The 20525-nt window shown below is 44.5% G+C and overlaps 1 protein-coding gene across 4 annotated transcripts in view; it reads left to right on the top strand.

The window, feature by feature from the left end:
- Positions 1-19559, top strand: part of PAIP2B (poly(A) binding protein interacting protein 2B) — a 38811-nt gene extending 19252 nt beyond the window's left edge. For 3 of the 4 annotated variants that reach the window (XM_062209621.1, XM_062209620.1, XM_062209622.1), the window contains exons 3-5: positions 13256-13379; positions 17740-17916; positions 19423-19559. In XM_062209621.1, coding sequence (XP_062065605.1) covers positions 13257-13379; positions 17740-17916; positions 19423-19479 — 357 coding nt within the window. In that variant the 5' untranslated portion in view covers position 13256 and the 3' untranslated portion in view covers positions 19480-19559. Of the gene's footprint in view, positions 1-13238; positions 13380-17739; positions 17917-19422 lie in introns of those variants that run through there. The other variant, XM_062209619.1, reaches the window with a different exon arrangement.
- Positions 19560-20525: the final 966 nt, after the last annotated feature.

Genomic DNA, 20525 nt, shown 5'->3' with positions numbered 1-20525 from the left:
CCCCAAGTGGCCACAATGGCCAGAGCTGCACTGATCCAAAGCCAGGAGCTCCCTCCAGGTCTCCCACATGAGTACAGGGACCGAAGGACTTGGGCCATCTTCTACTGCTTTTCCAGGCTATTGCAGAGAGCTGGATTGGAAGTGGAGCAGATAGGACTTGAACCGGCGCCCATATGAGATGCTGGCACTACAGGCGGCGGCTTTACCCACTAGGCCACAGTGTCGGCCCCAAGCTATTAAGTTTCAACCCCTGAACTCTACAGGAGGCACATTCAAATCAGAGCAATGGCAGGCATAGTTGTCAGGCTAGTGGTTAGTCTTCACTTGGGATGCCTGCGTCCCAAATTGGAGTGTCCATTTCAAGTCCAGACCCTTCTGCTTCCTATTCCAGTTTCCTGCTAAAGCCCACCTGTGCGGCAGCAGATGATGGCTCAAGTGCTTGGAAGACCCAGATGAAGTTCCTGGCTCTGGGCTTTGGCTTAGCTCAGCCCAGCCCAGCTGTTGCGGACATTTGAGAAGAGAACAGCAAATGGAAGATCTCTGCCTCTCGGTCTCTTTCTCTCTCTCTCTCTCTCTCTCTCTCTCTCTCTCTCTCTCAGATAAAATGAAAATAAGTAAATTTTAAAAAGAAAGCCGTTTAAATGTGTATATGTATTCCTCTTGGGACTCAAGTTCAAAAATCCCTACACTAAATTTGGATCTGATTTTTAAAAGAAAGAAACCATTCACAGGTAATAAAAATGCAATAAAGGAGATTAACTCATTTGGGAAATGCTTAGTAAATGAATCAAAAAGGACTTCTTAGAACAATGCATTTACATGGCCAATGATGCTTTTTTCTAAGGGCATTCACAAGATCAGTGTTTGTAGAACACCCATTTGGGAACTGCTGTTGCAGGAATTTGGGTTACTGGGATTTGTACTATTCCACATAGAGTTTGCCACTATGTTGGGAGAACTGTCCTTAGTCTTTCTATGAATTAGAAATAATTAACAAGCAAAAATACAAATATTAGACCTTGCTTCAGGCTTAACAGAGCAGAGTATCTGAAAGAATAAGAATAAAGAATAAGAAATAAGAATAAAGAATAAGAAAAAGCTTCCCAGTGGTTCTGAATACTCCTGAGACTGATAACCACTGAATCGGAATATGCCTTCCCTCCACTTGATAAATGTATTCTTGATCTTTCTGAGTTTGCTTCTGTCTTGTTTGTTCTGTGGGCTGTGGGCCAGGGACTCAGCTGTTGCCTTAATTAAGTTCAGTGTTGTCTTTCTTCCCAAAGTGTCTGTATCCAGATTTTCAGATTCTGTTTCATCAATGCAGAAGATTTATAGGTCAGTTTAGGGCATATCTTACACAATAAAAAATATAAAATTATTCTCTGAACTTTTATATTATCTTATTTATCTGGCACTTGAATTTAACTTAGAAGATGCCTCTATTTGTAATTTACCTTTGCTTTAAATATATTTTACTCTTAGGGATCATATAAGTGATAGTTGAAAAGAAATTCAAGGAAAAGAGGACTAAGAAGCTTTTGAAAACTTACGATTTCTAATTGCAGGTAAATTCAGCTTTTTGTGTGCTTTAACAAATCCACTGACATTCTATCTGTAGGCACTGTTGCTGCATCAGATGAAAGATAGCTGTTGGAGCATTTGTGCACTGAGGTCAATATAGGAAAGCTTAGCAGGGCAATTGTTTTCTCGTGCTCTCTCTCTTTTTTTAATATTTATCACGTGGCTGAAAGGGTCGGGCATCACTTCCGCTATTGGCTTCATTTTCCTTTTAAGATTTTTTATTTATTTATTTGAGAGGTAGGGTTACAGACAGTGAGAGGGAGAGACAGAGAAAGGTCTTCCGTCCACTGGTTCACTCCCAATATGGCTGCAACAGCTGGAGCTGTGCCTGTCCGAAGCCAGGAACCAAGAGCTTCTTCCAGGTCTCCCACGTGGGTGCAGGGGCCCAAGGACCTGGGCCATCTTCTACTGCTTTCCCAGGCCACAGCAGAGAACTGGATGGGAAGAGGAGCAGCCGGGACTCAAACTGCTGCCATATGGGATTCCGGCGCCATAGGCAGAGGGTTAACCTACTGCACCACAGTGCTGTTCCCACTTGTTTTCTCTTAAAGTTCATGCAGCTTTTCCATAAACAATTGAAATCGAAATACAAAGAATAAAATAGTTCTAATTAGAGGTTTATCTGGAACTAATTTTTTTAAAGATTAATTTATTTATTTGAGAGGTAGAGTTATAGACAGTGAGAAGAGAGGCAGAGAGAGAGAAGTCTTCCATCCACTGGTTCACTCCCTAGATGGCCGCAATAGCCGGAGCTGCACCGATCCAAAGTGAGGGGCCAGGAGCTTCTTCTGGATCTCCCATGGGGTGCAGGGCCCAAGGACTTGGGCCATCCTCCACTGCCTTCCCGGGCCACAGCCGAGAGCTGGCCTGGAAGAGGGGCAACCGGGACAGAATCCGGCGCTCCAACTGGGACTAGAATCCAAGGTGCCGGCGCCACAGGTGGAGGATTAGCTGGCCAAGCATAAGCTTTTAAAGGGCAGGCAGAGGGGGCGTAGCTAATTCAAGGCAACACTAATTCTATAGGATAAAGCTAAATTGGTGTTGCTATGCTTCTCCAATCAACTTGAAGGTCACCTAGCCTACTAGGCTTCCTGATGGGCCTGGGTCACACCTGGGAGCAGTTTACCTGATTGGCAATTACAAGGCTGTTCAACAGAAGGTGGGGGTGGGGGGTGGGGGAAATGTGCCTGGGGCTCCTGTCACCTGCCAGCAGTCAGGTTAACCTGCATGGGCTAGGCAGGCAGTCTCCCAGCCAGGCACAGGATCACCCACATAGTTGGATCCCTGACACCCATGTGGGAGACTTGAATTGAGTTCCCAACTCTCAATTTCTGCCTGTCCCAGTCTAGGCTGTTTAGGACATTTAGGAAGGGAACCAAACAGATGAGCGCTCTGGCTCTCAAAAATTAAAAAAGAAAATCCTCATAGAGTGCCATAGTAAGATGACAGAAGGTACCATACTCAGGGGTTAAGCAACCTTTCTGTGTTGCTGGGTTAGTTCAAGGACAACCCTGATTTGTGGGTCTACTGTGTGAGGGTGATCTGGAGCTTAGTGTGCCACCCTCAACTTCAGCACCTGGGTAGAAATAAGGAGATTGTGCAGGAGACTGGTAATTCCTAGGGAAGGCATTTGGGTGTTTCTAAATTGGGGAAACACTAGTAAGATAGGGTGGTCATCCTCTCCTTCTCGGACTTTCCTGCTCCCAGTTTCCTGTGACTGTTTTCTTTCTACTTCCAAGCAGACAGCCAGTCCATCATGCTTGAACAGTGTTTCTCTAGCCCTTCTTGTTACCATATCACAGTCATTATTTTACTTGATTATGACCCATGTCAAGGCACATCACTGTGAAAGTCTGGTGCAGTGGGGACAAAGAAAATAAGCCTGGAGTGCTCAGAGGTGGGAGATGCTTGGCTACATAAAGGATTAAGAATCAGAAGCTGTTGTGTTAGGAGCTACACTACAGAGAGGCCCATGTGATGAGGAAATGAACAACCATTTGTAGAAGCTGAAAAGTGTGTCTCCCCCAGCCAAGTCTCCAGATGAGACAGCAGCTCCCCAAGACAGTCTGACTGCAACTTCACCAGAGACTCTAAGGCTGAGGCACTTAGCTAAGCTGCTCCCAGATTCCTGGCCCTTATTATTATAAGATAATAAATGTTGTTTTAACCATCTAAGTTTTGGAGTAAGTTGTTACCTGGTAATAAATAACTTACATAGGTGTTCAGTACCCGCTGACAATCAACTCTGCCACATAAATTTTATCACCTGTCATGGGATCTTTCTCTCTACCAAGGAGCCGAGTGCACACGCTGAAGGAGGTCTCTGCTTGGAAAGCAGTTCTTGAATTAGGCCTCAAGAGCTGATAAAGAGTTTATGTCTCGTGTGTATCTACACTGCATTATGAAATCTAAGAACAATTTGAAATTTATTCCTCCTCTACTTTACCTGTCCTGTTATGCACAGGGCAAAACATGCTGGAAATGAGAAACAACAGTTGTCACTTTAGCTAAAGATGATAGCATGCAGCCCTGCTCATGGTCAATAGAAGTGTGCTAAGGCCCACCAAGCACTTGATTTAGCACTTTACCACAGCCAAGGGTTGCATCTAAAACACCAGGCTAGAAATAGGGGGCTTTAGTTCCTACCCATTAAGAACTTCAGGACTTTTCATACGTGAGGGATATTTCAAGAATACATGCATTAGTTCAACACACTGAACACCCACACTTTCCATGTCTAACAGATGCATACCCAAACTGTGCTTTGAACCTAAGTGAAATTTTTCAGAAGCTGTGACTTTGTATCATGCCATGATAACAGTTTGACAGTGAAAAAAACTTATGAAGACTTTTGACTGAATTACTTAGAAAAAGTGTATTGGATAATGTATATAAAAACTAGTCCCAGCTACTCTGTTTTCTACAGTTTCATTACTTCACTCTGCTTAAAGCTATTTTAAAAATTAACTATCATGGGTAACAGTTTTAAATTTGATGTTACTGCAAACATGCTGCCTCTGGATGTAGGTGTTGCCCTTTCTCATAAGACTAATTATGATCCGTGCTGTAAAAGAAGAAGTAAAAGAGATTATCAGAAAACAGCATGGGGACTCCATCTAGTCCAGGAGTGGAGGACAGTTAGGAAAGGGTTTCCTGGGCAAGTCGTATTTTCACTGATACCTGAAGAGTACAGATTAGCTAGTAAGAGGGAGGAAAGGGAAAACCATGTGCAGACTCAGAGACCGGAAAGAACTTTGGGAACTAAAAGAAGTAGGAAGGTGTATAATTGGAGAATGACAAGGAAGAGAAACAGGTTGGAGAGGCAAATGGGGTCAGATCATATAGGACCTCGGAAATCACATGAAAGATTTTGGATTTTATTTTTAAACTAAAGGAAGTCATTATAAGGAATTCTTGGTAGCATAATGAGATGATTCTGTTTACATTTTGAGATCACTTGGACTGCTGTATAGAAAATGGACTGGAAAAACTGAGAGCAGAGGGAGCAGTAAAAAATCCAGATAAAAAAGATGGCGGCTGATTGGACTAAGATGATGGCAGTAAGAAGTGGGAGAGCCACTGTTGTGGAGTAATGGGCTAAGCCGCTGCCTACAGTGCCGGTGTCCCATGTGGGTGCAGGTTCGAATCCTGGCTGTACCACTTCTGATCCAGCTCCCTGCTAATGCACCTGGGAAAGCAGCAGCAGATGAGCCAAGTGCTTGGGCCCCTGTACTCGCGTGGGAGACCCAGATGAAGCTCCTGGGTTCATGGTGTGAAAGTACTTTATTAACTTTTAAACACTATAGAAATTAAGTTGGATGGCTGCTGCTTGGAGAAACCAAACTTTGCAGTTGTATGAAAAACATAAGTTGAATATAAAATACAAATCAACACTGGCTAACCTACTGTGAGTGAACCACTTTCCCAATGTTTACAATACTGTGTCAGTGCTTATATCTTGTATTGACATATTTACATTAAGTCCAGCACTGTGATTGTATTGAAGGAAAACAAACTCAGTTTCTCCTACTATATGTTCACAACATAGATCACTTCTGTGGTCCCACAATGTGTAGGGCTTTCTCACAACCAGCAATCAGCCTTGTGGTAGACACCAGATAGGTGTCTCCTACTTTAGTTACAACTCTGTTTACGTGGGGGTAGCATGAGATCTCACAAACTGAGGGCTCAGCCCCATCAGACTGCCCCTCACTTCGGATGCCAATCACAAATCTGGGCTTCTGTAACTTCTGTTCAACTGAGCAGCTACCTGCTGGGGTTCCCACAACCCCTTCCTTGGGTTTGGTTCATTTGCTACAAGGGCTCACAGAACTTGGGGAAACATGTGCTGGTGTTTACTGATAGGTTATAAAGGATATTTTAAAGGATACAAATACACACCCAGGTGAAGAGCTACATAGGGAGAGGTCTGGAAGGGTCCCAAGCACAAGACTTCCATCTGCATGGAGCTGTACCCTCCTGTGAGCCAACACCTGCTCAGCTGTCCAGAAGCTCTCTAGACCCCCAGCCTTTTGGGTCTTGATGGAGACTTCACTACATAGGCATGATTGAAGCATAGACAACTGTAGAAATGTGGGTGGGGTACACACATGTGGCACAGCCATTAAGATGCTGCTTGGGTGGCCGGTGCTGTGGCATAGTGGGAAAAGCCGCTGCCTGAAGTGCCAGCATCCCATGTGGGCACCAGTTGGAGTCCCAGCTGCTCCACTTCTGATCCAGCTCTCTGCTGTGGCCTTGGAAAGCAGTGGAAGATGGCCCAAATCGTTGGGCCCCTGTACCACATGGGAGACCCAGAAGAGGCTCCTGGCTCCTGGCTTCAGATCAGCCCAGCTCAAGCCGTTGTGGCCATTTGGAGAGTGAAACAGCGGATGGAAGATTCTCTCTCTCACTCTCACTCTCACTCTCCCTGCCTCTCTGTAATTCTGCCTTTCAAATAAATAAATCTTTAAAAAAAAAAATGCTGCTTGGAAGAGCCAGTGTTATGGCATAGTGGTTCAAGCTGCCACCTGTGACAGCAGTATCTCATATGGGCACCAGTTCACGTCCCAGCTGTTCTACTTCCAATCCAGCTACCTGATAATGCACTGGGAAAGTAGCAGAGGATGGCCCAGGTCCTTGGGCCCTTGTACCCCCATGTGAAACTGGATAAAGCTCCTGGCTCCTGGCTTCAGCTTGGCACAGTCCTGGCAGTTGTGGCCACTTGGGGAATGAACCAGTGGAGAGAAGATATCTCCCTCTCCCTCTCTATAACTCTGACTTTCATATAAATAAATCTCTTTTAAAAAAAAATGCTGCTTAGGATGCCTGCATCCCATATTAGTGCCTGGGTTTGAGTCCCAGTTTCATTCTCCATTCCAGCTTCCTTCTAATGTGTATACTGGGAGGCAGCAGATGGTGGCTCAAGTACCTGGGTCCCTGCCACCATGTAGGAGAACTAGTTTAATTCCCAGCCCAAGCTTCTTCCTGACCTAGCCCTAGCTGTTTGTGGAGGTGAATCAGCAAGTGAGAATTCTCCCTCCCCACCACCTGCCCCATCCCTGTGTGTCTTAATGTTGTTTGAAGATTTACTTATTTGAAAGACAAAGTAACAGAGATCTTCAATCCACTGATTCACTTCCCAAATGGCCATAACAGCCAGTGGTGGGCCAGGCTGAAGCCAGGAGCCCAGAACTCCATCCAGGTCTCCCATATGAGTCTCCTATGTGGGGACCCAAGGACTTGGGCTATCTTCCACTGCTTTTCCATATACATTAGCAGGGAGCTAGATCAGAAGTGGAGCAGCTCGGACTCAAACCAGCATTCCAGTGTGGGATCCTGGTATTGCAGGAAGCAGCATAATCCACTGAGCCACAACCCTGGCCCCTAAAATTAAAAAAAAGGGAGGGAGGAAGGAAGGAAGTTGAATGGGCAGAAATCAATTAGAGTGGATCTAATGTGCTAGACTGGGAAAACCTAGCACATCCTGTCTTGTGCAGATTCTTCTTAGCCGCCTCTATGTGCAATATTTCTTCCTTCCCCGGATGGGGCAGGGCCCCTTATGAAACAGGGGTCTTTCAATCTACTGTCAGACAAGGTAGGTCAAAGAATTTCTGTCTCTGAGACAGAGATAGGGGAAGATGACACTTTTTGGAGTTATGACCTGTCTGGGGACGAGAACTTCTAGTTTTATGGCCTGCTGTGAGAAGAAAAGGGAGCAGGTGAAAGGAAGACAGGGGCCAGTGCCGTGGCGTAGTAGGCTAAGCCCCCACCTGTGGTGCCAGCATCCCATTTGGACACCGGTTCATGTCCCAGCAGCTCCTCTTCCAATCCAGCTCTCCAGTTATGGCCTGGGAATACAGTGGAAGATGGTCCAAGTGCTTGGGCCCCTGCACCCATGCAGGAGACCCAGAAGAAGCTCCTGGCTTCAGATCTGCTCAGTTCTAGCCATTGAGGCCATTTGGGGAGTGAACCAGCAGATGGAAGACCTTTTTGTCTCTCCCTCTGTCTGTAACTCTGCCTCTCAAATAAATAAATAAAATCTTTTTCTTTTAAAAAAAAAAAAAAAGGAAGAATAAGAAGGTCAGAAAGAGATTGACTTTTTGAGTCCTGCTTCTGAGGCCTCTATAACTCAACATTGTAACAAAAGAAAAAGATCGTTTTTGACCTTTTTTGCTCTGAGGCTGTTCCAAAGTAACAAGTGCTATGAGAGTTATAGGCCAGGAATCGTGAATAAAAGTGTGTGTGTGTGTGTGTGCATACATATATACATGTATGTTTGTGTGTTTTACATAAATATATAAAACACCCCCATGTTGAGTTTATGGCGTTTTGCCGTTCCCTTTCTCATGACAAGTGCATCCTGCAGTGTGTTCTGCGTTTCACCTTGCTGTTGGATGAGAATTTATTCTGCTTTCTCTTCCTCTGCTTTCCCTGACGGTCATATGCATCCAGGATTTACGTTTTGGGCAGAGGCAGATGTTTTTAGAGATCTGAACTCTGATTCTCTGTGGATGTTTTCCACATTGATAGGGAGAAATCACCATGCCGATTGTCAACTAAGCCTTTGGAAATAGAATAGAACTGCCAAATAAGCCTTTGGAAATAGAATACAATATAACTTGCTCTCCAGCAAGATTCAGAACCTTTAAGAGTCTCTGTTTTTTGGCGTACCCTGCTTACTTATGCAGTTGCCCTGGCATTTGGAGCAGACTTGCTTCTGTCATTGCACTGCAGATGGGAGTCACAAAAATAATAACCAGTTTCCTTCCTTCCGTAGCTTTGTGAAATTATCATCATATGGATCTGTATTTCAGATGTTGATTTATTTTATCCCTATCTAAAATATCTTAGATTTCATACTAGGTGCCCTATTTTAAAGCTGTGGTAAATTTAATGGGTTCTGTTTTAAATGAAATTCTTTCAGAACTATCAGTGAGTTGTTTTCCATCTGCTCTGTACTCTTCACAATTTTACCTTATCTTTTTAGATTAAATATCTAATGTCCATGAGAGGTTAGGAAACTTCAGGAACTTTATAAAGGATTAAGCATAAATTTGTTAGTTTACCCAGAATCAAAGTAGTAAGGAATGTTGCCAAGATGGAGATGAATGGGGAACTAATTTGTTCAAGGAAGCTTAAGGAAGCCCCAGGGAGGCAGGGGGTGGGCATGGAGTCCAAGTGGAAGGGCGCTGTGATAGAGAAGGGAGTGTTGCCGCAGCACAATTAGGCCACAGCTGTTTATGGGTTTCCTAATAATGTGGTGAGTTACTGAATGCTTAAGCCTCAATTTTGTTTTTTAGGAGTTGACAGTCTAATTAGGTGGAGAAAGATTGTTCATATGAAGCCAAACAACTAAATATTTCTGAACACCATACTCACTGAGTACAATAGCTTAGAGAAGGGGAAGAAATCAGTAAGGACTGGAATGATTTTTGAAGAATGATTAAGATTTTGTTTTTAAAAAAGAAAAAAAAAGTATTTACTTATTTGAGAGTCAGGAAAAGAGATAGATGTAGATCTTCCATCCACTGGTTCATTGCCCTGATGTCTGCAAAGGACCAGGGATGGCAGGTGTCCTAGCTGGGAATCAGGAACTCAGTGTAGGTCTTCCACAAGGATGGCATGAACCAACTGAAACCATTTTGCTTATCAGTATTTCCTGATATTAATAAGCTGTGTGGGTTCTTGCCATGAATTCAGAGAATCCTGAATACTTGCTCAAATAGACCAGGCAGCATGGTAAGTTTTTAAGCTTTTGTATTTAATGAGAGAAATGCATAGGGGAGTGAGGGCTTTAAGGGAGAAAGAAAAGTCCGGAAATTCAGCTGGGGTCCATACTGCGCAGCCAGCCAGCCAAGAGCCACGTGCAACAAGTGTTTGGTTATGAGCAGCCACAAGCAGCTTAGCAGGAGCAGCAAAGTGAAGGTAAAGAGAGCCCGGGCTGCCCGAAGGCCACGCACACCGACAAGGTCAACAAAGGTCCATAATGGTGAAAAGGGATGGGCCCACCATGTTTCAGACCTTTTAGCCACTTCCAAAGGGGTGTGGTCACGTAACCTGATTGGTAGGTGGGCAATGCAGGTGGGATCAAATAGGGGGATGAGATCACACAGGGGCATGGTGAAGGCGTGGTCTTCCAGCTCACAAATTAATCAGTTTTATCTTATCTGCCTGCCTGAATTCCAGCCATTTGAGCCATCACCTGCTCCCTCCCAGGGTGCGCATTAGCAGGAGTTGGAATTCAGAATGGAGCTGGGACTCTAACCCAGGCACTCCAATGTGGGATTCAGGCATCCCAAATGGCATCTTAAATGCTGTGCCAAATGTCCACCCTAGGAATGATGGAAAAAGGGTAGTAGATAATGACCCAAGTACTTGGGCCCCTGCTACACTTGTGGGAGACCAGGTGAAGCTCCTGGCTTGTGGCTACAGCCAGACCCAGACCTGGCTATTGCCGCCATCTGGGGAATGAACCAGCAGATGGAAGATGATCTCTCTGTGTGTCACTCTGCCGTTCAAATAAATAAATAAATCTTGGGGGAAAAAATTAAAGCCAGCAAAAATGGACTCCAAAAAAACAAATACAATGGATAAAATATTTGTGTTAGTTACAAATTTATTTGTGCATTATAAAAAAATAAAAATTTTGACAAATATAAAAGTTCTTCCAAAAGATAAAGGATATATCCTCTAATAGAAAAATGAGCAAATTACTTTAGCAGGAAAGCTATGGAATAAGAAATATAAATGCCCAGTAGACATATTAAGCCTACTTAAAATTAGCATCATTAAAATCAAAGAAATGTAAATAATAAAATACAAATTTTCTCTTATGAGGTTGGTAGTAGTTTTAAATATGTTCATGATTATGGGGTTCAGGCACTTAACACACTACTGATGGAACTTTAAATTGTTTTTTAGAATATTTTATTATTTTTATTTATTTAGAAGACAGAGACAGAGAAAACATACAGAGAGAGATAAGATCCTCCATCTGCTAGTTCACTCCCCCAAATGCCTGCAACAGCTGGGGCTGGGATGAGTGGGCCAAAACTATTAAGCTGGAGCTCAGTCTGGGTCTCCCATGTGAGTGGCAGGGACTCAACTGCCTAAGCCATTATCTGCTGCCTCCCAGGGTGCACACTGTCTGGGAGCTGGAGTAGGAAGCAGAGCCAGGACTTGAACCCAGGCACTCATGGGAAGTGGGCTTCCCAAGCAGGAATGTAACCATCGCACCAAATGTCTACCCCATGTAAATTCTCATCGCAGCATGGTAATCAATAGTCTTAGAAAAAAGAAAGAACATACTCTCCAGTATGGTTCTATTTCTAGGAGGTGTCCTAAGGAAGTCATTAGAAAAAGGTGAACACAGAAATTTACCCAACCTTTATAATACCGAAACATTAGAAACACTCTGAAGAAAGTATGGCTATATTAACATAGAAATGAGAAAAGGCAAGTGATGGCACTTCATGTATCCCAAGGTTCTGTTACACTGAGAATGGGCACTTGGGGAATGCATATATGTGTTTTTATCTGCACTGGGAGCATCAGGAAATTTTTGTGCACCACATTATTAATCATTCTTAATTCTGAATGGTTGGACACCAGTGAGTTTCACTTTCTCTTTGTCCTTATGAATGCAATGAACATGTATTATGTTTTGAAATGCATTTTAAAGAAAAATAGAACTTAAGAATAAGGAGCAGGTACTTACATTGTTCATTAAGTCTACACTTTCATGGCTAGCGCTGTGGCCGCAGTGGGTAAAGCCACCACTTGCAGTGCCAACATCCCATAGGGGCACTGGTTTGAGTCCCAGCTGCTCCACTTCCAATCCAGCTCTCTAGTATGTCCTGGTAAAGCAGTAGAAGATGGCCCAAGTCCTTGGGCCCCTGCACCCACGTGGGAGACCCAGAAGAATCTCCTGGCTCCTGGCTTCGGATCAGCGTAGCTCTGGCCGTTGCGGCCATCTGGGGAGTGAAGCAGCAAACGGAAGACCTCTCTGTCTCTACCTCTCTCTGTAACTCTGTCTTTCAAATAAATAAAAAAATAAATCTTAAAAAAAAAAAAAAGGTCAGAGATGGAAAGTTCTGTTTGAATTTGCTTGTTTCACCATGACCTTGGCAAAAATAGCCTTGGTTGGAGTTACACAGAGAGAGAAGGGTAGGCAGAGATAGAGAGAAGTCTTCTATCCGCTGGTTCACTCCCCAGTCAGCCGCAATGGTCAGAGCTGTGCTGATCTGAAGCCAGAAACCGAGCCTCCTCCGGGTCTCCCACGTGGGTGCAGGGGCCCAAGGACTTGGGCCATCTTCCACTGCTTTCCCAGCCACAGCAGAGAGATGGATTGGAAGTAGAGCTGCTGGGACTTGAACCAGCACCCATATGGGATACCTGCACTGCAGGCCACGGCTTTACCCACTGCACCACAGTGCCAGCCCCCAGCCAGCTAGTGTCTTAAGCACTAGGCTAGATGCTTTGCCTATAATGATCTTGATTATGTTCTAGGGGTTTTTGGAATTTGGTATGGGAAAAGTAGTACCCTCCCTCCTACATGCCACTCCACTTGTCTAGAAAGACTGAGCCTAGATTTTTTTTTTTTAACTCCAAAAGAATTGTACATCTAGGAAGTGGGCATTTGGCACAGTGGTTAAGCAAGCCACTGCTTGGGACACCCACATCTCATACTGGAGTGCCTGGTTGGTTTGAGTCTCAGCTCTACTTCTGATTCCAGCTTCCTACTAATTTGCATGCTGGGAGGCAGCAGATGATGGCTGAAGTACTTGGATCCCTGCCACCCAAGTAGGAGACCTTAATTCAGTTCTACATTCCTGGCTTCAGCCCAGCCCAGCCCCAGCTGTAATAGGCATTTAGGGAGTGAATCAGCAGTTAGGAGAGCTCTCTGTCTCTCATGTTCTCTCTGTCTTTCAAATAAATAAGTAATTTTTAAAAAAGAAGAGTTGCACATCTATCTATATAGTTTTAACTGAAGGATATGGTTGATTTGATAACAATTATAGACTAATAGTTTCTGTTTTTGTCTAGTAAAAATCTTTGACTCAGAACTTGAGAAGCTTCTGTAAGAATCTGGATGTTACAAGTTCACATTTTCTTTATATTCATTTTATTCTTTCTTTTGCTTCTGTTTGGGTTCTGTCATGATGAATGGATCCAGTATGGCAAATACATCGACCAATGTAAAATCCAAAGAGGACCAGGGGTTAAATGGCCATGATGAGAAGGAAAACCCATTTGCAGAGTACATGTGGATGGAGAATGAAGAAGATTTCAACAGACAGGTAAGGAATGAAGTAGAAGACTAATGATGCATGTAACTTAACAGCTTTAATATTTTATACTCAGTTACAAAAGAAAAGGGTACGGTTGGATTTAGAATAATGTAAAAATACATAGAGGCTTCGTCTGGAATGACTAAAAAGTATTTTTTTTAAAAAAAGATTTATTTATTTATTTATTTATTTGAGAGGGAGAGTTACAGACAGAAAGACACAGAGACAGAGAGAAAGGTCTTCCATCCACTGACTCACTCCCCAAATGGCCACAACAGCTGGAGCTGGGCCAATCCGAAGCCAGGAGTCTTCTCCAGATTTCCCACACTATTCAGGGGTCCAGGTGCTCAGGCCATCTTCTACTGCTTTCCCAGGCCAAAGCAGAGAGCTGGATTGGAAGAGGAGCAACCGGGATTAGAACCGGAGCCATAGAACCGGCACTGCAGATGGAGGATTAATCTGCACCACAGCGCCGGCCCCACTAAGAAGTGTTTTCAGCTGTAAAGAGACCAGAGTGGACATACTTTGGAGGAAGATTTGTTAACTTATTATCGTGCTGATTAAAAGAGGCTACAAGGGCTGGTATTGTGGCATCATGGGTGAAGCCACCCTGTGACAATGGCATTCCATGAGTACCTGTTTAAGTCTCAGCTGCTCCACTTCCAATACAGCTCTCTGCTGTGGTCTGGAGGAGCAGTGGAAGATGGCCCAACCCCTGCACCCATATGGGAGTCCTGGAGGAGACTGCTGGCTCCTAGCTTCAGATTGGCTCAGCTCTGGCCGTTGCGGCCATCTGGGGGGGTGAGCCAGCGGATGGAGGACTTCTCTCTCTCTCTGCCTTTCAGATAGATGAATAAATCTTTAAAAAAAAAAAAAAACTCAGGATACAAGGATATTCAAAATGTTGTGGGAAAATGGAATTGAAAATATGAGTTTAAATGCAAAAAAAAATCAGTGCAGAAATATTTTTTCACATGCATGGAAAACACATATTGTAAAAAAACTATGCATGGATTTCAACAATTTTTTTTTGCACCAAAATAAACTCATAATCGTAATGCCACTTTTCCACAGACATTTTAAAGACCTTTGTATGACTCAGGGAAGAAGGGGAGAAGAGGTAACAGTAGATAATTGTGATTGGTTTATGTTTCCTCATACCTACATGTACACAAAATTTCCAAGAAGAGGAAGATTTGGTTGGGCTAAGGTGGGGGAGGGGGGGTGAGAGAGGCAAAATCTAATTACATGTAATTTGCTCTCTTTGGCTAGCCACATTGTGGAAACAGGGAGAAATGTGAATTTTTTGTGAATTTTATAAATTTTGGGATACTTTGCATACACATTTCTAACAAGGGGATTTCTGTAAGCCTCCATCATTTTCCCTTGGGTGACTTGTAAGTAAAAGTCAGCATAGATGTATTAAAAAATGTCTGTGTTGAGATTAAAGGTGACTTTTTTTTAAGATTTACTTATTTATTTGAAAGGCAGAGCCACAGAAAGGCAGAGGCAAAGGGAAAGAGAGAGGTTTTCCATCCGCTGGTTCACTCCCCAAATGGCCACGATGGCCGTAGCTGTGCCAATCCGAAGCTAGAAGCCAGAAGCTTCCTCTGGGTCTCCCCACGCAGGTGCAGGGACCCAAGGACCTGGGCCATCTTATGCTGCTTTCCCAGGCCATAGCAGAGAGCTGGATCGGAAGAGGAGCAGCCAGGTCTCAAACTGGCACCCGTATGGGATGCCAGTACTGCAGATGGTGGCTTTACCTACTTCACCACAGGGCAGGCCCCAAGGGTGACTATTTTGGTTTTCTTGGTTCTGATTTCCCAACTCTTACACATACAAAGAAAATGGATTACTTCTAGGGTAAGGGAAACAGGCTCACATGTGTATACTCTAAGAGAAAAATACCATAAGTAAAATGCTTCAGAAAGGGAACACGTGAAAGAATGGAGAGAGAAAACACCAGGAAATGTTAAACATCAAACAGTGTTCAGTCCCATGCCTTGAAAGTGTTTTGTTATTGTTATTTTGCATACTTCATAACTATCTAATTTACTTGAGATCAAAAAAGGGCGACTAATTGTGATGCTGAAATGCTGTTCTTAAATCCTGTTACCAGTGTCTTCTCAATCCATGGGGTAACTACAGGCTCTTCTGAGTGATTATTTTTTGCTTGACCACCTTTCTGGTGGTGGCGCTAGTGAGCTGTGAGTGTGTCACCAGGCACCAGGCAGCTAGCAGGCAAGGAATGCCCGGGTGTGAAGCAGAGGGCCCGTCAAAGCCACACTAGAGCCATACTTTTTTTGTTTTAATTTTCCAGATGCGTATTTATGAGGGCTTTTTTTAAAAAAAAAATTATGTGTTTGAAAAGCAGAGTTACAGAGGAGAAGGAGAGACGAGCAGAGAGGGAGATCTTCTATCCACTGGTTCACTCCCTAAATGGCTGCAACAGCCAGGTCAGAAGCCAGGAGCAAGGAGTTTCTTCTGTGTCTCCCGTACAGGTGCAGTGCCCAAGCATGCAGGTCATCTTCCACTGCTATCCCAGGCCATTAGCAGGGAGCTGGATCAGAAGTGGAGCCACCAGGACTTGGATCTGGCTCCCATATGGGCTGCCAGCATTGCAGACAGTGGCTTTACCTGCTTAGCCACAGCACTGGCCCCAGAACCATAGTCTCTTTTTTGTTTTTTAAAGAATTATTTTATTTATTTGAAAGACATAGTTACAGAGAGAAGTAGAGCCAAAGAGAGAGGTCTTCCATTCCACTGGTTCACTCCCCAAATGAACGCAACGGACAGAGCTGAGCTGATCCAAAGCCAGGAGCCAGGAGCTTCTTCCGGCTCTCTTACGTGGGCGCAAGAGGCCAAGGACTTGGGCCAACTTCTTCTTTTTTCCCAGGCCATAGCAGAGAGCTGGATAGGAAGTGGAGCAGCCAGGACTCAAACTGGTGCCCATATGGGATGTCGGCACTGCAGGCTGGGGCTTTAACCCGCTGCGCCACAGCACCAGCCCTGAACCATACTCTTTATTCAGAGTTAACAGCGTCTGCAAAGAAGTGTAAGATATCCTGGGTACATACTGTTTTAATTTAGGACAGTGTTTAAGACATATGGAATTCTCTCAATATTCATGTATTTTTTCTTGTTTGAACAGAATATTGCACTGATGACATAAGTTTCTAGTGGTATGCCAAAAATGTGTTCTTTATATATTTCTCAGGTTGGGGGTCTCAATACCAGAGAAGTGAGCCAGAAGCTTAAAGTTTCTTTTGATTTAATTTCTACTAGCCAGATCATAGGTGGTTACACACTTCCTGTCTCTTCTTTATGCTTCTTATATATGGGAAATTTAAGAAGGATTCGTGGATTGGGCATTGTGGGACAGCAAGTTAAGCCACGCTTGGGACACCTCCATCCCTCCATCCCATACTGGAGTGCCTGGTTTGAGTCCAGCTACTGTTTCCAAAGCAGTCTCCTGCTAATGTATCTTTGGAGGCAGCAGATCATGGCTCAAGGGCTGGGGCACCCACCTACCATCCAAATAGGAGCCCTGGACGGAGTCCAGGCTCCTGGCTTCAGCTTGGCCAAGCCCTGACGGTTCCTGGCATTTGGAGAGTGAGCCAGCAGATGAAAGATCTCTGTGTGCCTGCATGTGTCTGTCTCTTTCTCTGTTATTCTGCCTCTCCAGTGATAACAGCAATAATTTTTTTAAAGAATCCCTTTGTAGCAGAATTGAGAAAAGAATATCAGGGTCTAAAAATTATTTTCCATAAGTTTCAGAAACATAGAAAATTCCTGTGTCACATTATTAGAGGTCTCAGAAGGCATGTAAAGACCTGGGATTTCTGCTACTTTAAATAATTATTTCACAGTCTTCACTGTTGATAGAATTTGGTCAAAAATTTGTTTTGTAGCCAGGCATTGGAAGCATCTGAATTATTAGGTGTCAGGTCATTCTTTTTTTTTTTTTTTTTAAGATTTATTTTATTTATTTGAAAGAATTACAGAGAGAGGTAGAGACAAAGAGAGAGGTCTTCCATCTGCTGGTTCATTCCCCAGATGGCTGCAATGGCTGGAGCTGCGCTGATCCAAAGCCAGGAGCTTTCCGGGTCTCCCACGTGGGTTCAGGAGCCCAAGGACCTGGGCCATCCTCTACCGCTATCCCAGGCCATAGCAGAGAGCTGGATTGGAAGAGGAGCAGCCGGTTCGAGAACTGGTGCCCATATGGGATGCCTGCGCTTCAAGCCAGGGCTTTAACCCACTGCGCCACAGCGCCAGCCCAGTCCAGGTCATTCTTAACTGGGAAGAAGTCGGGGAAACACTGGTAGATCCCCAGGGCCTATAAGTCTGAGCTGCTGCCCTTGCTTGCTAGGTGGAAGAGGAACTGCAGGAACAAGACTTTTTGGATCGCTGCTTCCAGGAGATGCTGGATGAAGAAGACCAAGACTGGTTCATTCCATCACGAGACCTGCCCCAGGCCGTTGGACAGTTGCAACAGCAGCTCAATGGATTGTCAGTCAGCGATGACTGTGATTCTGAAGATATTTTGGTAAGATCCACATAGCATTTCACATATGACATCATGAAAAGTTTCCAGGGTTTGGAGTCAGGACTCCCTTTCTAGCCTCATTATTCATGCCAGGGGCTTTGATAGGAGCGTGCACTGAAGACATGTGGCTTCTCATGAAATACCATGAAAACATTGCTGCTGGCTTTTCAAAGTAGAATTGGGATTAAGGATGAAAGTGTGAACACTGAAGAAGTTTATTTTCAATTTCTCCTGTCTTGTTTTACTGTTTCCCAAATCCATATTTAATATATTGTAGTTCTGAATAATTCTGTTTAAAAGTTGTTCAGAGAGAGGGCTTTTGGGTTAGCAGTTACACATCCCACACTGGAGTGCCTGGATTCGGTTCTCAGCTCTGGCTCCTAACTCCAGCTTCCCACCAGTATGTACTCTTGGGAGGCAATGGTGGTGACCTCTGCCACCCATATAGGAGACCTAGCTTGTGTTCCTAGCTCTTGGCTCCAGCCCCAGCCCCAGCCCCAGCCACAGCCATTCCAGGCATTTGAGGAGTAGCAAGTAGAGGAGATCTCGCTCTTTCTCTGTTCCCCCTCCCTCACCTCTCAAATAAATAACAACAACAGAAATGTTATGGCCTGTTCATTTTGGAAGAAATGTATTTCTAAAGATTTGTTCATTTATTTGAAAGGCAGAATGACAGAGAGGGAGAAAGACAGAGGTCTTCCATCCACTGGTTCAGTTCTCAAATGCCTGCAACAGCCACGTCTGAAGCCAGGAGCCAGAAACTCCATCTTGGCCTCTTACGTGGGTGGCAGGGGCCCATGTACTTGGGCCATCTTCCACTGCCTTTCCAGGTGCATTATCAGGGAACTGGATTAGAAGTGAAGCGGCCAGGACTCAAACCAGCGCTCTCATATGAGGTGTGGCATCATAAGCCAGGGTTTAACCGGCTGCACCACAATGCCAGCCCCAGGAATGTATTTCTGACAGGCCGTTTTCCCCTTATAATTAAAAGGCCAGATAAATTCATTCCCTGCCTTCCGTTTTTATGTAATGCCTCAGTGCCAAGAGTCATGCCGACCTGCTTGTGAATGATTTGAATGATTGTGCCCTAATAGTCTGCCAAGGTTTGGGATATTCACAAGAGGGTAGGTAACCACAGGGACTAAAGAACGGTGAAGTAAAAGATTGTGGTAACCAAACAGCTTCGATGGGATATCCTGATTTTCAAGGTACTCAATGAATTGGAAAGCTCTTGGAGTGGAACTTGAAGGTCTCTGATGAGACTTTGGAAAGCACCAGCAACGGAGCAGGAATCTAAAGAAGGAAGGAGAACATGAGCTAATTAGGGCTTTGTGTATCAGGAGTTCTTGTGAACAGCCCAGAGTAACAGCCTGTGTTACAGGGAACTTTATTTCTCCCCTTAAGGCTGAGGGGAAGGTACTGGTAATAATGGAAATGGGGAAAAAAACCACGAGTTTTAAAGTGCAGCTTGCTTTGGGATTGATTATCTCTCGCTTCTTATTTCAGAGCAAAAGCAACCTGAATCCAGATGCCAAGGAGTTTATTCCAGGAGTGAAGTACTGAGGCGGCAGAATGCTTTGAGGAGGACTTATCTGTCCCCCACATCTGGGGACAGTGATGCACAAAACGGCAGTGCTGAAGAGGGGGTGGGGCGGGCAAGGGGTGCACGGCGGGGAAGGGGAAGGGTTAATGCGGTACTGTGCCTCTGAGTAACTAATGTGCTCAGTCTTACTCTACACGCCTCTGAGTATTTCTCTTTTGTTCTACTGACTTTCATTTGGAGCAGTTTCCTGGGTCTTCTAGGTTTTTTTTTTTTCAATGAGTTGTTTGTGTTAAGGAAGCTTCCTTCATCAGGAATGGTCTGCTGTGTGTGTTTAGGCAAAATAAGCTGATCAAGGAAAGCTGGGTGTTTAAGAAATGCCCTTCCCACACTGCTGTACACACCCCGGGGCAGGGGCTGCCTGGAGAGCTACCTGTGGCGTCTGATCAACGGGATGCAAAGGGCAAGAGTCAGGTGGTGCAGACCAGGACACGAGGCTCAGCGCCCCAGGCCCTGGAATTTCCTATGATGCACTGGGATTACCACTGGCCCGCCTAGCCTGTGTCGCCCTGCCCTGCACACCACTCAGAAAAACCCAGACTTCAGATAGTTGGTTTATAGGAGCTCTTCCAATGGTTGATGAGAGGCCATAAGTCAGAGGGAAGCGGCTGTGGTGGTGATGGTCAGTGAAGTCCTGTTACCGTTGGCTCTTTCCTGAAGCCTCTGTTCACTGCTGTCGTCAAGCTCATCACTTGCAAGGGAAGAGAGCAGTAGGTTCGTTTGCTGTCTCATCCCTCATGTGTCTGTTCCTACCTCCTTCCTACCCCAGCCGTACCCTGCCTTTAAGATGTTACCCAAGGCATAGGAGAAGTTTGCTGTGCTTAAACCTGGAGAAGTCATCCTGGAGTTCTGTTAGCTGTGTTTTCAGTGTATTTGGACAGTGTTTTTTTCTAATCCGTCAACACTTGGTCCTCCTGGTATCTTAATTCCCTTTGTAAGGTTTATGCACTTTTTGCAAGGAAATCTGTCTTTTCAGGACACTAGTAAGCAGCTCCGTTCCGTCTGGATG

The sequence above is a fragment of the Lepus europaeus genome, chromosome 13, assembly GCF_033115175.1.
Source record: "Lepus europaeus isolate LE1 chromosome 13, mLepTim1.pri, whole genome shotgun sequence".
Taxonomy (NCBI): Eukaryota; Metazoa; Chordata; class Mammalia; order Lagomorpha; family Leporidae; genus Lepus; species Lepus europaeus.
Note: the sequence above shows the minus strand (reverse complement) of the source record. Positions and strands in the feature narration are given on the sequence as shown.